This window comes from Anoplophora glabripennis, unplaced genomic scaffold, assembly GCF_000390285.2.
Source record: "Anoplophora glabripennis isolate ALB-LARVAE unplaced genomic scaffold, Agla_2.0 scaffold19, whole genome shotgun sequence".
NCBI classification, from domain to species: Eukaryota; Metazoa; Arthropoda; class Insecta; order Coleoptera; family Cerambycidae; genus Anoplophora; species Anoplophora glabripennis.
Genome location: NW_019416327.1, coordinates 649,177 through 664,364, shown reverse-complemented (window position 1 = coordinate 664,364; position 15,188 = coordinate 649,177). Strand labels below are relative to the sequence as shown.

Sequence of the window (15,188 nt, the reverse complement as noted above, 5' to 3'; positions counted from 1 at the left end):
CTCTTGGAGGGGATTGATTAACGTTTTCAAAATTACTTATCCGACAGTTTGGTGTATTTTAAGTGCCCTCCATCTTGTTGCTGACAATACCCTAATCATAAAAATCATTCCGAACTTTCGTTACACTGATGGGGTAAGATCGGGTGATCTTGCTGTCCACTCAATTGGGCCCCTTCTTCCAATCCACCTATCCGGAAACACTTCGTGATAAATCCGTACAGTTGAGCAAAATGTGGTGGTGTCCCGTCTTATTGAAACCATATTCGTTAGTCAAATAAATCGGGATACAAATTATTGAGGAATAAAACCGCTAAAGTAGGAACCAGTTCATCTTAGTGCATAATTAGGTATGTTTGTCCGGTTACAATTTTATTGAAAAATTTTTCAAATTTCATTTCGATACGATGCGTCTCGGTTAAATAGGGCATTTTCTTATTTTTGATTTTTAATTTAGATACACATTGAAATGCAAACAACTACTAACAAATCAATCACATTCAGTTCAAATTGGCCAAAAATCTATCGAGCAGATGATAAGGTATGGAATTGTTATTGTGCCTTATCATATAGGTATACATTAAAGAAGTTTTAGTAAACATTTCCTTATTTAATTTTTTCCGACACATTGCTTATAATCCAGTACCAGGTGAATTTACCTGGAAAACTGTGCGGAAGTTTTGATATTTGATGATTATATGTATTTTGAACTGTTCTTTTCAATTTTTATTTTTTTGCACCCTCGTATCTTTGCCACTGGCGCCACTCTATTCAAAGAAAAAAGTGACTTGAAACCAATTTTTGTATATATCTTAGTTCTGGTTGATTTTACAACAAAAATTATTCTGTTTTAAATTAAACTACATAATTTTCTCTACAAAATAGGTCTCTATCATTTTTTTATAAAAGTAACTGTTTTCACGTACAAGAATTACAAAGTTTACCAAGTTCTTAACGTGTAAAACAATACGCATTTGTGTTAAGCCTACCGCTCGGATGCAACAGTTGACGACGTCGTCTTTTTTCAATCAGGGCAAGCTAAAATTTCTTAATGTGTTGCAAAAAACCATAATCTTCAGGAAGTTATAAAAGCATTTAAAGAAAAAGATGCTGACAAAGAAAGTGTAGCTAAAGCTGGAGAATACTTTTTTCTCGGACTTTGCGGCTATAATAAAAAGGAATTTATACACTAAACACTTATAGGCTTTATAAAATCAGCATACACGAATAAACTTAATATCGCTTCAATGCCTTCTACAGAAGCAGCAGCTAGACAATATTCGTTTCGAACGTATCATCAGGTACAGCAATGGATTGGTAATGAAAAACCTGCAGATCAATGGGGATGGAAGAAAAACAAAAATGGTCTTGTCCCTCTGACTACATTCTAAGCCCCTACTCCAGAAGTTCTTCTTAAACTAATTTCCTGTAAAAGCAAGGAAGGGTGTGAAATGAAAGATATTGATGACGATGAAGACACTGATATGATCAGAACCACTGTGTAATGAAATCGATACAGAAAGTAGAGAAGAAACTACTGCGCTAGAAGAATTGATTTCATACGACTCTGAGACTTCGTTACCTGCAACTATCAAAAACATCGATAAAACTGGTCCCTCAGGGATATAAAGGCGCAAGAAGTTATTGGAAATTTCATTTATCAATTGATGTTGGATTAGGCCTACTGGGAAAACCACAGAAAAAACGCGCCATATACTCTGGTAGTGTGGACTTTTCACTGCACGTTAAATGGTGACCTTTAGTTTCCTATTCAAAACGGGTCGGTTTCATGAAAAAAGTGGTTAGAATCTATTTTGTAGAAAATTTCCTGGACATTAATTTGTTACATAATATTTTTGCTGTCAAAGCGACGAGTAACGAAATCTTAAGAAATCTCTTTTGTTTCTAATTTATTTCAATATGGCTGCGCCGGCTGCAAAGATGAAAATATGTAAAATCACAGAATGTTAAAACTTCCGCAAAATTTTCCAACTAAAGGTAATTTACAGCACATAATTACTGGACTATTATAAAAAGTAACAAAAAAATAAATAATTGTATTTGCAATTGAAAACCTTTAAAGTAAAAAATTAATCAACCTACCCTTCCATTTTAAAACAAAGTTGCTGCAACTCCTCACGTAATACCTCTTTGAAAATTGACATGTTTCAGGAATTTTGCGACAAACCTTTATTTATTAAGTTACAGAATTTGTTCCAGTTAAAATTTCCACTCTGTATACTTACATATATCTGAATATTCAATTTTTGCCAAACAAAAAATAACTTAGTAGTCGATGGCTTTGTCAACCTCCCTCCTACCAGTCCTACCCCCTCAAATTTCATAGAAAGATTATTAGGGGCTTTCCTTAGAAATGTCTGCGCTTCCTTTCATAGACAGTGTCAGTTTGCTGTTACTTTTCGAAATAACCTTGTATTAAAATATTTCTCCAACATTGTGTCGCTGTACTTTCTCCAACTAATTTAACGTCGTCCGTATCCAGAACTAATCGTCGCTGTGCTTCTCTGTCCAACTACAAACACACCGATTCGGAAATAATTGGTGGATGTGAATTCAAATATAGCGAAATCCGCCGTGCCAGGAGGTTCGACGATCCCAACTGCAGCAGGAGAGATCTAGCAGGCGCGCGCGCGTCGTTCCCGTCAGTCGCTCGCGTGGTTCCTGCTCGTGTGGTACAGCCCGGGCCAGAGCTCAGAGCAGGCTGTGTCTCTCAAAATGTACCTCTTTTGTTAGATACCTAGGTCCTTAGAAAGGAACATTTTCGCCGGTTGGTCCGCTGATCCTTTCTCGGACTCTCACTGAACTGAGCCGTAGTTTGAGGATCGGCCTGTGTGCTGTGATTAGAACATGACGTTTATGTCCAAGTGCCAGAAGAGCAAAGTGAATCTACCCCAATTAGAGACTGGCAATACCAAACAGGCATGGTATGTTAAAATGTAGGTGTCGACGACTTTGTGTTTAGATGTTGTAATTTGTGTTATATAAGTAAGATCTCTATTGTGGATAAATTAAAAAGTTTTGCACAAAACGTGACACGATAAACTTTCATTTCTGTTGTCTGTTGCATGATTTGTAAGCATTTCGCGTTGCTATATTTGAGGAATAAGCATACTTATAAAATATTACAGTTGGAGGTAATTGCGTTTAATAGAACCCAAAACCAGTTAATTGAAAAAGTTTGTGAACTAAGTAGGTGCTGCTACTCGAGGTCGAAGTATTTCTGAATTTTGTAATACAGTTACTATCAAAGGTTATTTTTTTAATTAAAATTAAATGCGGTTATAATCATCATAATTATATTTAATAGTTTCTTTCAAAACAAGTATTACTGCACACAACCGCATCCCAATTCTATTTGTAAAAGTGTAAAATATTATATACAGCCTGTATGTATTTGTATTAACAGCCCTTTAAATACAAGTAGGCTGGCGGAATCAAGTGGGACTATTTTTTTATGGGCAGGGTCCTGAAAGATTATCATTTGGTAGCTACTAGCTACTGCAACAAACGCATGGTCTGCTATTATATGTGTGCATTTCTCTGAAATACAAGTTGTGGATTTTTTTATTGAAAAAAATAATACTGTACATTGTAAATCACTCAACTTCACGCAATTTTACTCAATAATGTATCAATTTTACGAGTGAAACTATTGCAACAGAAGTGAGTGAATTTTACTCAAATACGAGTTTATGCTAACTATCAAGTGAGCGACTTCTGACTCTATTCTTAGTATGTAAAATCAATTAAGAGTTGGCTTTTTCTCTAATATGATGAATTTATAATGTGAAAATTTCCAAGGAGGGCAAAACACCCCCCTTGCGCACCAGCAGCCGCTTCTTCCATTTCATTAATATCTGGAGTGGTTTTGCAGCACTTTATATTCTCTTTAAATCTTAATTAAAATATCATTGTATTAAAGTCGTAAACTACTGAGCCTCAGTGGTTTCTACACAGATCTGTTTTAGAGACATTATTTTAGGTCTCGATTAAAGGAATTGGTTAACTGATGAAGCGAATAGATTGCCATAACCTATATTGTAGTTAAACATAAGTAAATAACTAGGTAAAAATGTTACTATCCGTTTATTTAAACATAATTTTCACCAAAATAACCAAATTAACGGACGCTTGTCCAGCACTGCACACCATACACCACGCCACGAGATGACCTAATGGAGACGATGGGAATAGACAAAGACAACGCACGACAACCATAGAATGGGGGTAGGGTCACTCAACAATGAGGACATTTACTCCGACTTAGCTACAAGTGTACGAAATACGAGCTTATCTGCAGAATTTATTTAACGGGTTCCTATATTTGAATGAAAGTACTCAGTTTTAGTTCAGATATTATCACAAATGAGTAAAATTATCAAAATGCTCAATATTGATTGAAAACGTACTCAATAATTTTACACAATGGATTGCTTTTACTCACACACATTTTTTAACAGTGTTGGATTATTCTGTGTCCGCCATAATATTTTCAAGTGTTCCTTTAGGATGCCACTAAACCAAAAACAGTTGGCTAGAGTAACTAGAAAAAGAATTTAATTCAATGATTGAAAGCTTTTTTACAGAAAAAAAAATTAAATATAAGAACTGCAAATAATGCTTGGAAAAATAGTTAACAGTAACTAAATATATAAAATTTCTATTAATGGTATAACTATTTTTCATTTATAACTAATGGATATTTTTTCCTTCTCTTTTGTTCTCTTTTTGATTTGGCATTTTAGATGGGCATCACAAACGCAAAGTACTATTTAGCATTTCATCAAAGTTTTTTTTCGCAAAGAAATATAATCAATAGATATTTTTTCCTCAAATTTCGTACATAAGTATTTTGGAGAACACAGAATAATCCCATGGTGTTATTTTTTTAATAATAACATTCTTAACACGTTTTTCTGAAAAATGCATCCTAGTCAGCCAGGCAATGGAAAACCGATTGTTAAATGACAACTTTCGGAACTCTATATCCATAAAAACTAGTAGAGTCCAACTTGTCATTATGAGTTTAGAATTACTGCATCATTTTGTTTATTAAGTAATTGAAGTATTGACCTGATTTCACAAATTCTCGGCTTCAGATTATAATGAAATCATGATAATTTTAGTTCCAAGGAAGGATCATTACTAAAACTAACTATATTAGAAAATATATGTAATTTTATAAAAATACCATAAAATATGCACTGTTAAATCTTTAAGGACACTATTTTGAGATTTGTTATACCTTTCTTCATGAAAATCTTAAAAAAACAAAACATTCCGTTGTAGGCGATCCTCTTTTATAATACACGTAGTTTATTGTTAATAACTGAAAGTTATAAACAACTGTCACTTTTTACATAACCTGCCATATATAATTTCGCTTTTCCATATTATTCCAGAGTACAGACAAAAATAATTCTGCTGCAGCATAAAAATGTTAGGTTAATAATATACCTGTACTATATCTTATTACTTGTATAATTTATTGCAAAAATATTGTGGGAAATTTTTAAGTAAGTGTGCAGTTTAGTGTCGGCTTCTATGTTAAGGGAAATTAATAAAGATTTGACTTAATTTATTAGTGGTTTGTGATATGTATATATAACGGAGATAATGCCTGAACATATGCCTAGGTTTATTGAGGTAATGTTTAAAGGCATTTTCTCGTCCCCTATAGTGGGAGGGAATGTAATATGTAGTTTTAGTTTAAATTACCTAAACGAAATAAAAATAATCCCCTTTTACATAAATATGTCAATTATAATCATCTGCCAATTAAATTTTAATTTTCTGTGGAGCTGTAACACTTGTAAACTGATATATTCCGGTTTTAGTTTTAATTAATTGAATTAAAAAATTCTATCGAATGTGATAAAATTCAAGTTCGGTCTTAAAGATTAAAAAAATATATATGTATAAGAGCTGATGATATAATATCATGGAGAATTTACTTCGAGCCGGTTATATACTGACTATTTCTTTCCAAAAGGATTTGATGAAATGACGTAATGTGCTTTGCGGTTTATCTGCCTCAATTGATCAATCACGTTCTGAGTAATTTATTGCAACTGTGAATCTTAAAACTCTATATGAACTCACTTGTTAGATGGAAATTCTTTTAATAGGTATTTGGTGAAATGCAGATGAAGCATTCTTCTTCGGAAAACACTTTTTGAATCGCGTTTTTGTAGTGATAACTTTTCTCGCAGACTTTAAAAGGATCAGAGTATTTATTGCAACTCAGAATCTAGTTTTGAAGAAAGTATGAAATGCTTTGGCTTTTCGTATTCATTGCCTGATACTGTTAGAATTTAGTTTATGGGCAATTTGTTTTATATTTTCTAATACAGTATTTCATGTTTTAATTTCGAAATGAGGTACATTCAAAATTAAAACGTAATTTTGTGAATGTTAACGTTAAACGAACTTCTGAATTGTAATTTTACGCGATACAGGAAATAGATCCACATTTCGATGAACGTAATTATCTTCAGCAAATTGCCATCAAATTTAGAATTGTTTATTAATTATATTCTAATATATAATTATATTCCAGTTCGATGTTACCCTCTGCAAACATTGACTGTTCAAAATTCCATGATTAATCTAATCGCTTACTTTTTGAGGTGTTTTAATTACTGTACCTGACTTTCTAACGGTTAAATAGCAAATAGAAAATAGCACGAAATTCTGAAATATTATTTGCGTTATACTATATTTTGCAAGAGATGAAGATCCTATATGTTCGTTTTCTATTCACATATAATTTGTGTTCAGATTATTTAAAAACAAATCTTTACACAGCAAATTATTATTATTTGATATATTATCAAATGAAATGTTATCACTTTATTTAAATTTTTTAAGTATTTTTATTCATGTGCAAAAAATGTTCCAGCAAAAGAAAATAAAAAATTTGACACTTCTATTTTCGTTTTTAGTTACGAAAATCGTCTCAAAAAATACATATACTTTCGTATCTAAAGAGAAAAGTACCAGTTTCATAACGGCTAAGTTGTAAGAAAATCACATTTTACATATGTAAATAGAAAAAATTGTGATTAGTGGTGTTGGTTTTTGTTAATTAAAAGGATACTATTCAGCCTTTGCGAAAAATCGGGTATGTTAGCAAAAAAACAATTAAATCTTTTGCATAATAAAGACAAGTTTCAGTCTAAAAAACATATTAATGCGTTTAATCGCAATTTATATTGGAGACACGATTGTCTTTGAAGTTATATTTTATTGTATGATTTAATCTTAATATTTTTTTATAAATATCTCAAGAAATTATTTTTTAATTATGATTGTACTTATTGGTTTTGATTAACAACAGCTGTTGCAATGATGATTTCAATCAAAGGATTAATTAATAGCTAATATTTCCTTGTTCAGGCAGGATCTTTTGGAGATATTATTACAAAAAATATAATATCGTCTTAGTCACAGATTAATAAAAATGATTAGTAATAATAATAGTTTGTCTATTTGCAATAATTAGTTTAATGCTTTATCATCTATGTCACTTTTACATGTCATTAAGTAAAATACTACATTTTGATTTTCACTTTTGCTGCGACATACATTTCAAAAACTTCAAAAACATTTATTCAGTAATAATAGCAACTTAATAAGTGCAATAAGTAATAGATGTGAAAATATAATATTTAAGCAAACGTTTCTTACGTGCCAGATGAAACTATGTCAATTAACTGCTTAGCCATTGTTAGCAGAAAATAATAATGCATTTAAGTGTTAACAGCAATTTCGTGATTCAGTTACAGACAATGCAACAAAGGTTTCTTTCTAGTTAGCAATAATTGTCAACGTGCTGCTTATTGTTCTCTACAGTTTCGTATTCATCCTTTGTTGCAAAATGGTACAGGTCATTATTTTTTCTTCAGACATTTGAGGAAGCAAACTTTATATTATCCGTAATTATTTATGGACCTATGATATTTCTTGAAACTTTTTTTTTGTTCCTTGGTAAGCGCATCACTTGAGAACGGCTGGACCGATTTGACTAAATATTTTTTAAATGTTCGTAATAGTCCGAATAAGGTTTTTAGGGCAAGAAAAATTGGAAAAATTGCCCGGAAAATTGGAAAATCGGGAAAAACTGAAAGTACTTCGTTGTGGTCCTGGAAAAAATGCAAAATCACAAACAAGTTTATTGAAATTTCGACAAGACAACGTCTGTCCAAATTTTAATTTGCTTGTGATCGTTTTGTGAATTTGTGAAATACTATTGGAAATGTGTAAACAAAGTAAAAATGAAGAAAACACGTATTTCAGAGTTATCATTGTATCTATTAACGATTGTGGCCATGGATACCTATTTAATTTAAAAAAGAGTAGGTATATTCAGAAGTACAGAAGTAAGAAATTTTACATGCGGTAGTCTGCGTTTTCCCAGTTTTTTTTTTAAATTGAAAAAATTCAATCATTCAATTGAATTATTTCCATCCCGAAAGCAAGGAATTGTTTTTATAAACTTACTTTTACCTTCAATGGCTAAAAGCCATTGCAGTTTTGCCCACAGTATACTAGTCAAATCAGTACGGAAAGTTACATATTTTCATTCATAGATCTAGTAGGTATGTTTTTATTATTGTTTATATAACTAACATTACTTATTCGTATACCTTCTTATATCCCAGCTTTATGTTATGTTGAGTATTGAGTAGTTGTTTAGTTATCTTGTGCTTGTGTCTTTTATTATTTATTATTTATTTATAAGTAATACCATACCCGATAAATAGTTAATAATAATGAAATAAAAATTATAGTAGACTTGCATTTTAAAATCTGCTTAGCAAATAAATCCGCTTTCGTAATTTTTTTTTGAAGAAATTTATAAAATTTAGACCGATTTAATAATCTAATCTAAATTTTTTTGCTGGAATCCAAATAACTAAACCTGTATTTAACAAAAAAATGTAAACTTCTCTTTATAAAAAAAAAACTCAATTTACATGTAACACTGCTACATAGCTAACAATCTTTTTACCTTGGATTACAATAATTAATCAGAAATTAATGTTATTAAAAGTATTAAAACCACGAAACAGAACAGGTTATGTTTACTCTATGGGATTCGCCATATTCTTGGCGACATTTTCTAGGGTGGGGGTATTTAAAAATTGCCCTACGTAATTCATTCATAAATCATTTAAGATTACATACTGATTTGATTAGTATACTGTGGTTTTACCTATAACAAGTTAATATTTCGAAATCTTCCTATTTTTTCACTTTTATAATAAAACGAAATTTTAAACCAAAAACCAGACTACACTTTTCTGAAGGTTTTTGACGCACTGAATCCGAATCCGACTTCCGAATTTCATTATGTCAGGGTTTCGAAATATCCTAACCTAAAGGTGTTAAAATAAAAACACGTTTTTTGGTTTATTTGCGTTATCAGAAGGTAGGTACTTTTCCCCACAAATATCGATATGGCAACTGAAATAAATAACTGCATTTGATCTTCTCAAAATCCATTTTCAATCTTTTGAATATTTTCCTTCCTCTCCGAAAAATCGTCTCTTCAAATTGGTTAATTCTGTGTATTCGACGATATTTCGAAATTGAATAGGAAACAGGTGTACACTCAAAACGAAAGGAGACTCAAATTACGAACACCAACCCCCAAATCCAAAGTCTGTGTGGAAGGGGGCTACACTTGCAATCACTGTAACAATTATTCTTCAACCCTCAGTTCGAAGAGAATTATCCAAATGTACCATTACATTTTCGAAATTTAAGATGGTGGACCCCAACAAAAATATTAAAAGCAGATATGTCTATTGTCAAGCGTATTGTTAGGTGTTTTCCGCTTGTTTAATGTTTTCTTAATCTTTATAAAAATTAATATTGAACTTCCTTAAAAACTTGAAATCTTTAAAAAGTGACCTGAAAATTGGATGCATATATTCTCTGAAACTAGTAGTCGAATTTTGGAATACTTACAGATAATTCTGAGTCATTTGAGAGTTTCTTTCTGGAAACCCAAAATGAGTAGTTTAATTTGTAAATAATGGTGTTTGGGAAGGATCTAGAACAATATTGTTTAACCTTAGATAGCTTAGTAATGAAAATAATATGCGATGACACTAAAATATATGAGAGGCGTGTTAAATGGACAACAGAAAATTGAAGCAACTATAAATAAAATGAGGCATTAGCGTGGTATCTTGGCAAGTTTAAAATAATATACCTTGATGCTGATTTTGTTTAGAACTTACTTGAAACGCCGTGAGGTATTTATAATTGTATTAATATTTTCGAAACGATCTCCATTTGGAGATGCCAAAAGTTCACAACAAATAAACGGTACAAGTAAATTTAACGTCATTAAAATAACTAACATGCTCGTAAGTACGAAAGACAAATTGTTTCTATCATATGATGTGCGTAATGAAAATATGGAACGGAATAAATGAGTCATCTTCATAAACGAGGAAGTTCTACCTGCATGTTAGCAAATCGTTTCGAAATCTTTTGTTTTTGCTTATGGATGCAGAAAAATTGGTTGACTCATACAACTTATTAACATAGCTCGTCGTTTTTCTGTTTGAATGTTTAAGCAGATACACTTACATCAATATAAATTTAACAATACATCAGTATTGTTTGATAAACTATCGAACAGATTAATGGATCTAAAATCCAAACATTTGTTCTTCCGCAGATTGGCAAATTGATTAAATTAATTCTGAGTGGTTATTTATATTGCACTAATTACAAAATCCGCTAAAAACTAGTTCGTCGTCTGTTTATACTTCCTGTTACTCGTTTTACATAACCCAGACTCTCAGTTTAGGTATGCCCATAATCTATTTAGTTCAGATAAAATATCTTGGTGCATGAAACATTTTTTCATGCTTACCTGTTAACTTCCGTCAGTGATAAAAGCAATATTTGCCATCCACTTTTTTATATTTATCTAAACAAAAATAGCTTACAATATAAAATAAACAAGCTGCATGTCAAGTCAATACTCGTGCAAGCAACACATGTTTTCTGTTTGTATATTTACATCAAGCTTTCTGGCCCTCACTGCTACTATAAAAAGAAAAACATTAACTTCGATGTTATCTTGCTGTTTATAGAAACTGGAGAAGACAAACAGACCTCTAAACGAGATTTTGATGGGCGGCGTCTTTGGCACCACTTGGACTTGGTGAAGACGGTCAATGATCTTTTGACCGACCGGCTAACCGCAAAATGGCAATGGTACCAGACAGGTACTCGTTTCATCTTGCGGCTGTAGAATGGTATTCGACGTTAACGGTACAGGGTGGGCCAGTTTTAAAAACTATGTACAGGGTGATTCGCAATTGTCATTTTATTGCCAGTTCTTTTATTTTGAATCATTTGAATGGGATTGATTGAAAATTGCAACAAATAAATGTTTTGTCGTTTTATAAATGTAATGACCGATGAAATAGAAATATGTGTATTATCAATGCATGACTGTTAATACATCTACAGCAATGCAGTATGGGTCAGGAACCTGAAAAGTAACCAAAATACTAAAAGTGCTCCAATTGCTATGAAATGTGGTACTCCGAGGTTTTTGGGATTGCTGATTTCGAATCTGTACTCAAAATTCAGAAATTGAAAATGGCGGATCCAATACGATGACTATAAAATTATAAAAAGAGATTATGTAATTGAAACACCTGGAGTTCGCCTACAAAATTTGTAGTTTCCAAGGCCTACCACAAGGAGGTTGCAGTGCAGTTTAATACCCCTTAATTACCGTATCGGTAATTCGGGGTGCTTTATTAGAGTGAGTCCTGTGGGTACACATGCCGCAAGTGACCTATTTTTAAGTACAACGTCAATAGCGCCACTCTGATGTCATCCCGGACGCACCAGGGTTTCCGGAAGACGACCCCGGCAGATTTGCGCCAAGGACCAGGTACTTCTGCGAATGACTCCACACCACGAGGACGGACTCTCCAGCAAACACTCGAACCCACAAGACGTCTTTTTTCACAAGCTTAGTTTTCAATAAAAATACTTTATTTCAACCGTTGAGAAAGCGTTTTATTTTTGCTGTACAGCGAAAGCAAAAGTCCCCTTGCGTCTCACTACCTGGGGACACCCTAAAGAATTTTTCAGAATTTTTTCAGATTTTTTCGCAGCGTCGTTTTTTATTATAAATTAATAGATATTACTTAGGTACTATAAATTACATATTATAAAAAAATATAAAATAGATTTTTTCTGCTGGAAATCCAAATAAGTAGTTAGAAATATTTCTTACAATAATGTCCCGAGGGTTTTTTTTATTCGTAATCAGCGACCCGAAAAACCCCCGAGTACTGAATTTTTTCTGAAGTCCGCCATATTGGATCAACCATTTTGAATTTTACAATTTTGACATCTGATTCGTAATCAGCGACTCGAAAAAACCCCGGGTACTGATTTTCATGAAAATTAAAAATATTTTTTAATTATTGGTTCGCCATATTGGATCAGCCATTTTGAATTTTATAATTCTGACTTCAGATTCGTAATCAGTGACTCCGAAAATACTTTGATGCCACATTAAAAAAAAGTTCCATCGACAAATAAAATGTATTCTTCGAATTATGTGAATATTCGGTTTTATGCATCGGTTTATGCATCGAAATTCACTAATATACGAGTTCCGCCATTTTTTCTGTTTTTCAATTTTTTACTTTGCGCCCTATTACAATGATTTATCGAAGTAAACTGATGGATGAGATGCAATAGCAGACTTTTGATTTGTTGAAATACAACGGTACCAATGAAATATATGAAAAATAAAATGGCTGGTTTCATACATGATTTTAAAAGTTCAAGTCGTTGCCACATTGAGAATAGCCGGTCAAATTCAATGACATTTTAAAAATAACTGGTTCAGCTTATCTAGATAACGACAAGACATTTGCTCCGCAATCGCTTTTTGGCCACTTTTTCAGTTTCCTGGCCCACAGTGCAGTGGCGTAACCAGAAAAAAAATGAGATAAGCCGAGAGGTACACAGAGTGTAACAAAAATTTTCCTGCAACTGTTCAATTGTTGCGAGCTTTTATTTTGTCCCTTTCAAATACCGAGTGTCCCAAATTTCACGCAAAATTTGAATGTTGCGCCATTTGTGCGTAGAAAACAAAGACAGCTAACATTTCAGGGTTATTAAAAATGGAGCGCTAAACGCGTTTTCATTGTTGAGCAATATTTAAAAAAAAATGAAGGTTTAGCACCTACATTCGTAATTTTCTTACAAAATACGGCCCGAATAGTGATTTAACTTCATCAACTGTGAAGAGATTAGTTGACAAATTCAGGGAGAGTGGACCAATTAGTCAATCTTAAACATTCTAGCCGTCCTTCAACACAAGACATTGAAGCAGTCTGTGAGACTGTTGGTGAGAGTCCAAGAACATCAACGAAGAGAGTTCGTTGAATGAATTATGCAACAGTGGATGCTGATTTTTTAAACAAAATCACCTTCAGCGATGAGACTCATTTTCAATAGATGGCTTAGTTAATCGACAAAATTGTTACATTTGGGGGTTATGAAAACCCATTAGTGATTGTTGAGAAACAAGTTCATTCATAACGTGTCACTGTTTGGTGCGGATTTTGGACTGAAGGCATAATCGGACCATTTTTCGTCGAAAATACGGCTGGTCAGGCAATACCAGTTAATGGGAGCTCATAGATAAATTTTATCATTAAGTTCTATTTATATTGGTAAGATATTAAACAGAAACAACTTTTCTCTCATACTTAGTTACTTTAAAATACCTAATTTTAAAAAGGCATGAAGCTTACTATTATTTTTTCTCCATCTCTTTTTTTTTCGTAATGGTTATACAAAATACCACATTTATCAGACTATCAGCAGTATCCCTATATATGTAGGTACATAGCATTGTATGGTTGTTTAATTCTGTAGACCAAAGGCCTTTGTTAATTATGAAATGAAAACAAGTTTTTCCTTATTATTTAACCAATTTTCCACAGTTATTTATATTCAGCAAACAAACCAACCCTATCCACAATCCGTGACAACAGGGAAATCGATATAATCAAATTTTATTCATTATATTGCTTATACATTTTTATTACTCCTAATAGTTCAGCGCCTAAAAGGTTATGACCTTGGGGCTAACACGCCTCAAATAGAATACCCAACTATTCAAAAATTTCAATTTTACTTTGAAGGTTATTAACCGTTTCTTTTCTAAGAAATCGAGTTCTCTACCGTTGAGCCTTTGAACCCACTAAAAATTTTTACCACATTAAAAGTTTCTATTCATTGGTAACTTTTTGGAGAAGAGAAATCATTTAGAAATTAAAAAATTACTAGCAACTTTGTAATTCTTTTAAAGAAATTTCTTTTGGTTACCCAATATTACCCTCAATTTTTTTGTTTCTTAAAATTAAAAAATGTATGTCTACGCTTTTGCCAGATTTATTCCAGTAAGTGTCAATTGTATTTCAATAATAATAATAACAATAATAATTCAGATAATGTAAATTATATTTCATTTAAGTTATTTGTGTCTTTAGAATAAAGAAACTCTTGTTATTCAATTTTGATACTTAATGGGTAACTTTCATTATCCTTATTCATGCTGTAACCTTTTTATTTTGAACGTGGGGACATAAATAGCCGATGAATAATACTTTATTAGCCGAAGAAAGCAGCTACAGTGCAAGTGTCGAGATATATTAACTTTAGGGTCAACAAACTAACCACGGTTGAAATTGTGGTACTTGTAATATGATCGCATTGACACATGCTGTCGTTTAATGACACTTGCGTAGGTGGTCCTATCAAAATCACGGAATTATTGATATAAAACGACAAAATTGTCTGCCTATATTTAGATGTCACAAACGAGCGCTTGTATGTACTTCAATATTATTTCAAATGAATATGATTTGACTGCGTGTGTCTGTGTTTGTGTGTGGTAGATAGGTGTGAATAATTCTAAGGCCACACAGAGCGTTATGCCAGTTAGCTATACACGTTAAGCTTGGTACAGACTCTGTCGCGAACCACTCCGAGAATAGATTCATGTTTGAGATGAGGATCGGCTACTCTTTAATTCTGTAACGCAAATTTCCTATAATTTAAACATTCTCAATTCCTCATGAAAGTAACTGCAGCGGCGCGGC

The 15,188-nt window shown here is 32.4% G+C and overlaps 1 protein-coding gene across 6 annotated transcripts in view; it reads left to right on the top strand.

Moving 5' to 3' along the window:
• LOC108915062 overlaps positions 1 to 15,188 on the top strand; it is a 105,595-nt gene that overhangs the window by 20,515 nt on the left and 69,892 nt on the right. For 2 of the 6 annotated variants that reach the window (XM_018721039.1, XM_018721017.1), the window contains exon 1: positions 2,660 to 2,954. The exons of 3 other annotated variants lie outside the window; for them this stretch is intronic. In XM_018721039.1, the coding sequence (XP_018576555.1) occupies positions 2,866 to 2,954 (89 nt within the window). In that variant the 5' untranslated portion in view covers positions 2,660 to 2,865. Of the gene's footprint in view, positions 1 to 2,659; positions 2,955 to 15,188 lie in introns of those variants that run through there. One more of the 6 variants, XM_018721025.1, reaches the window with a different exon arrangement.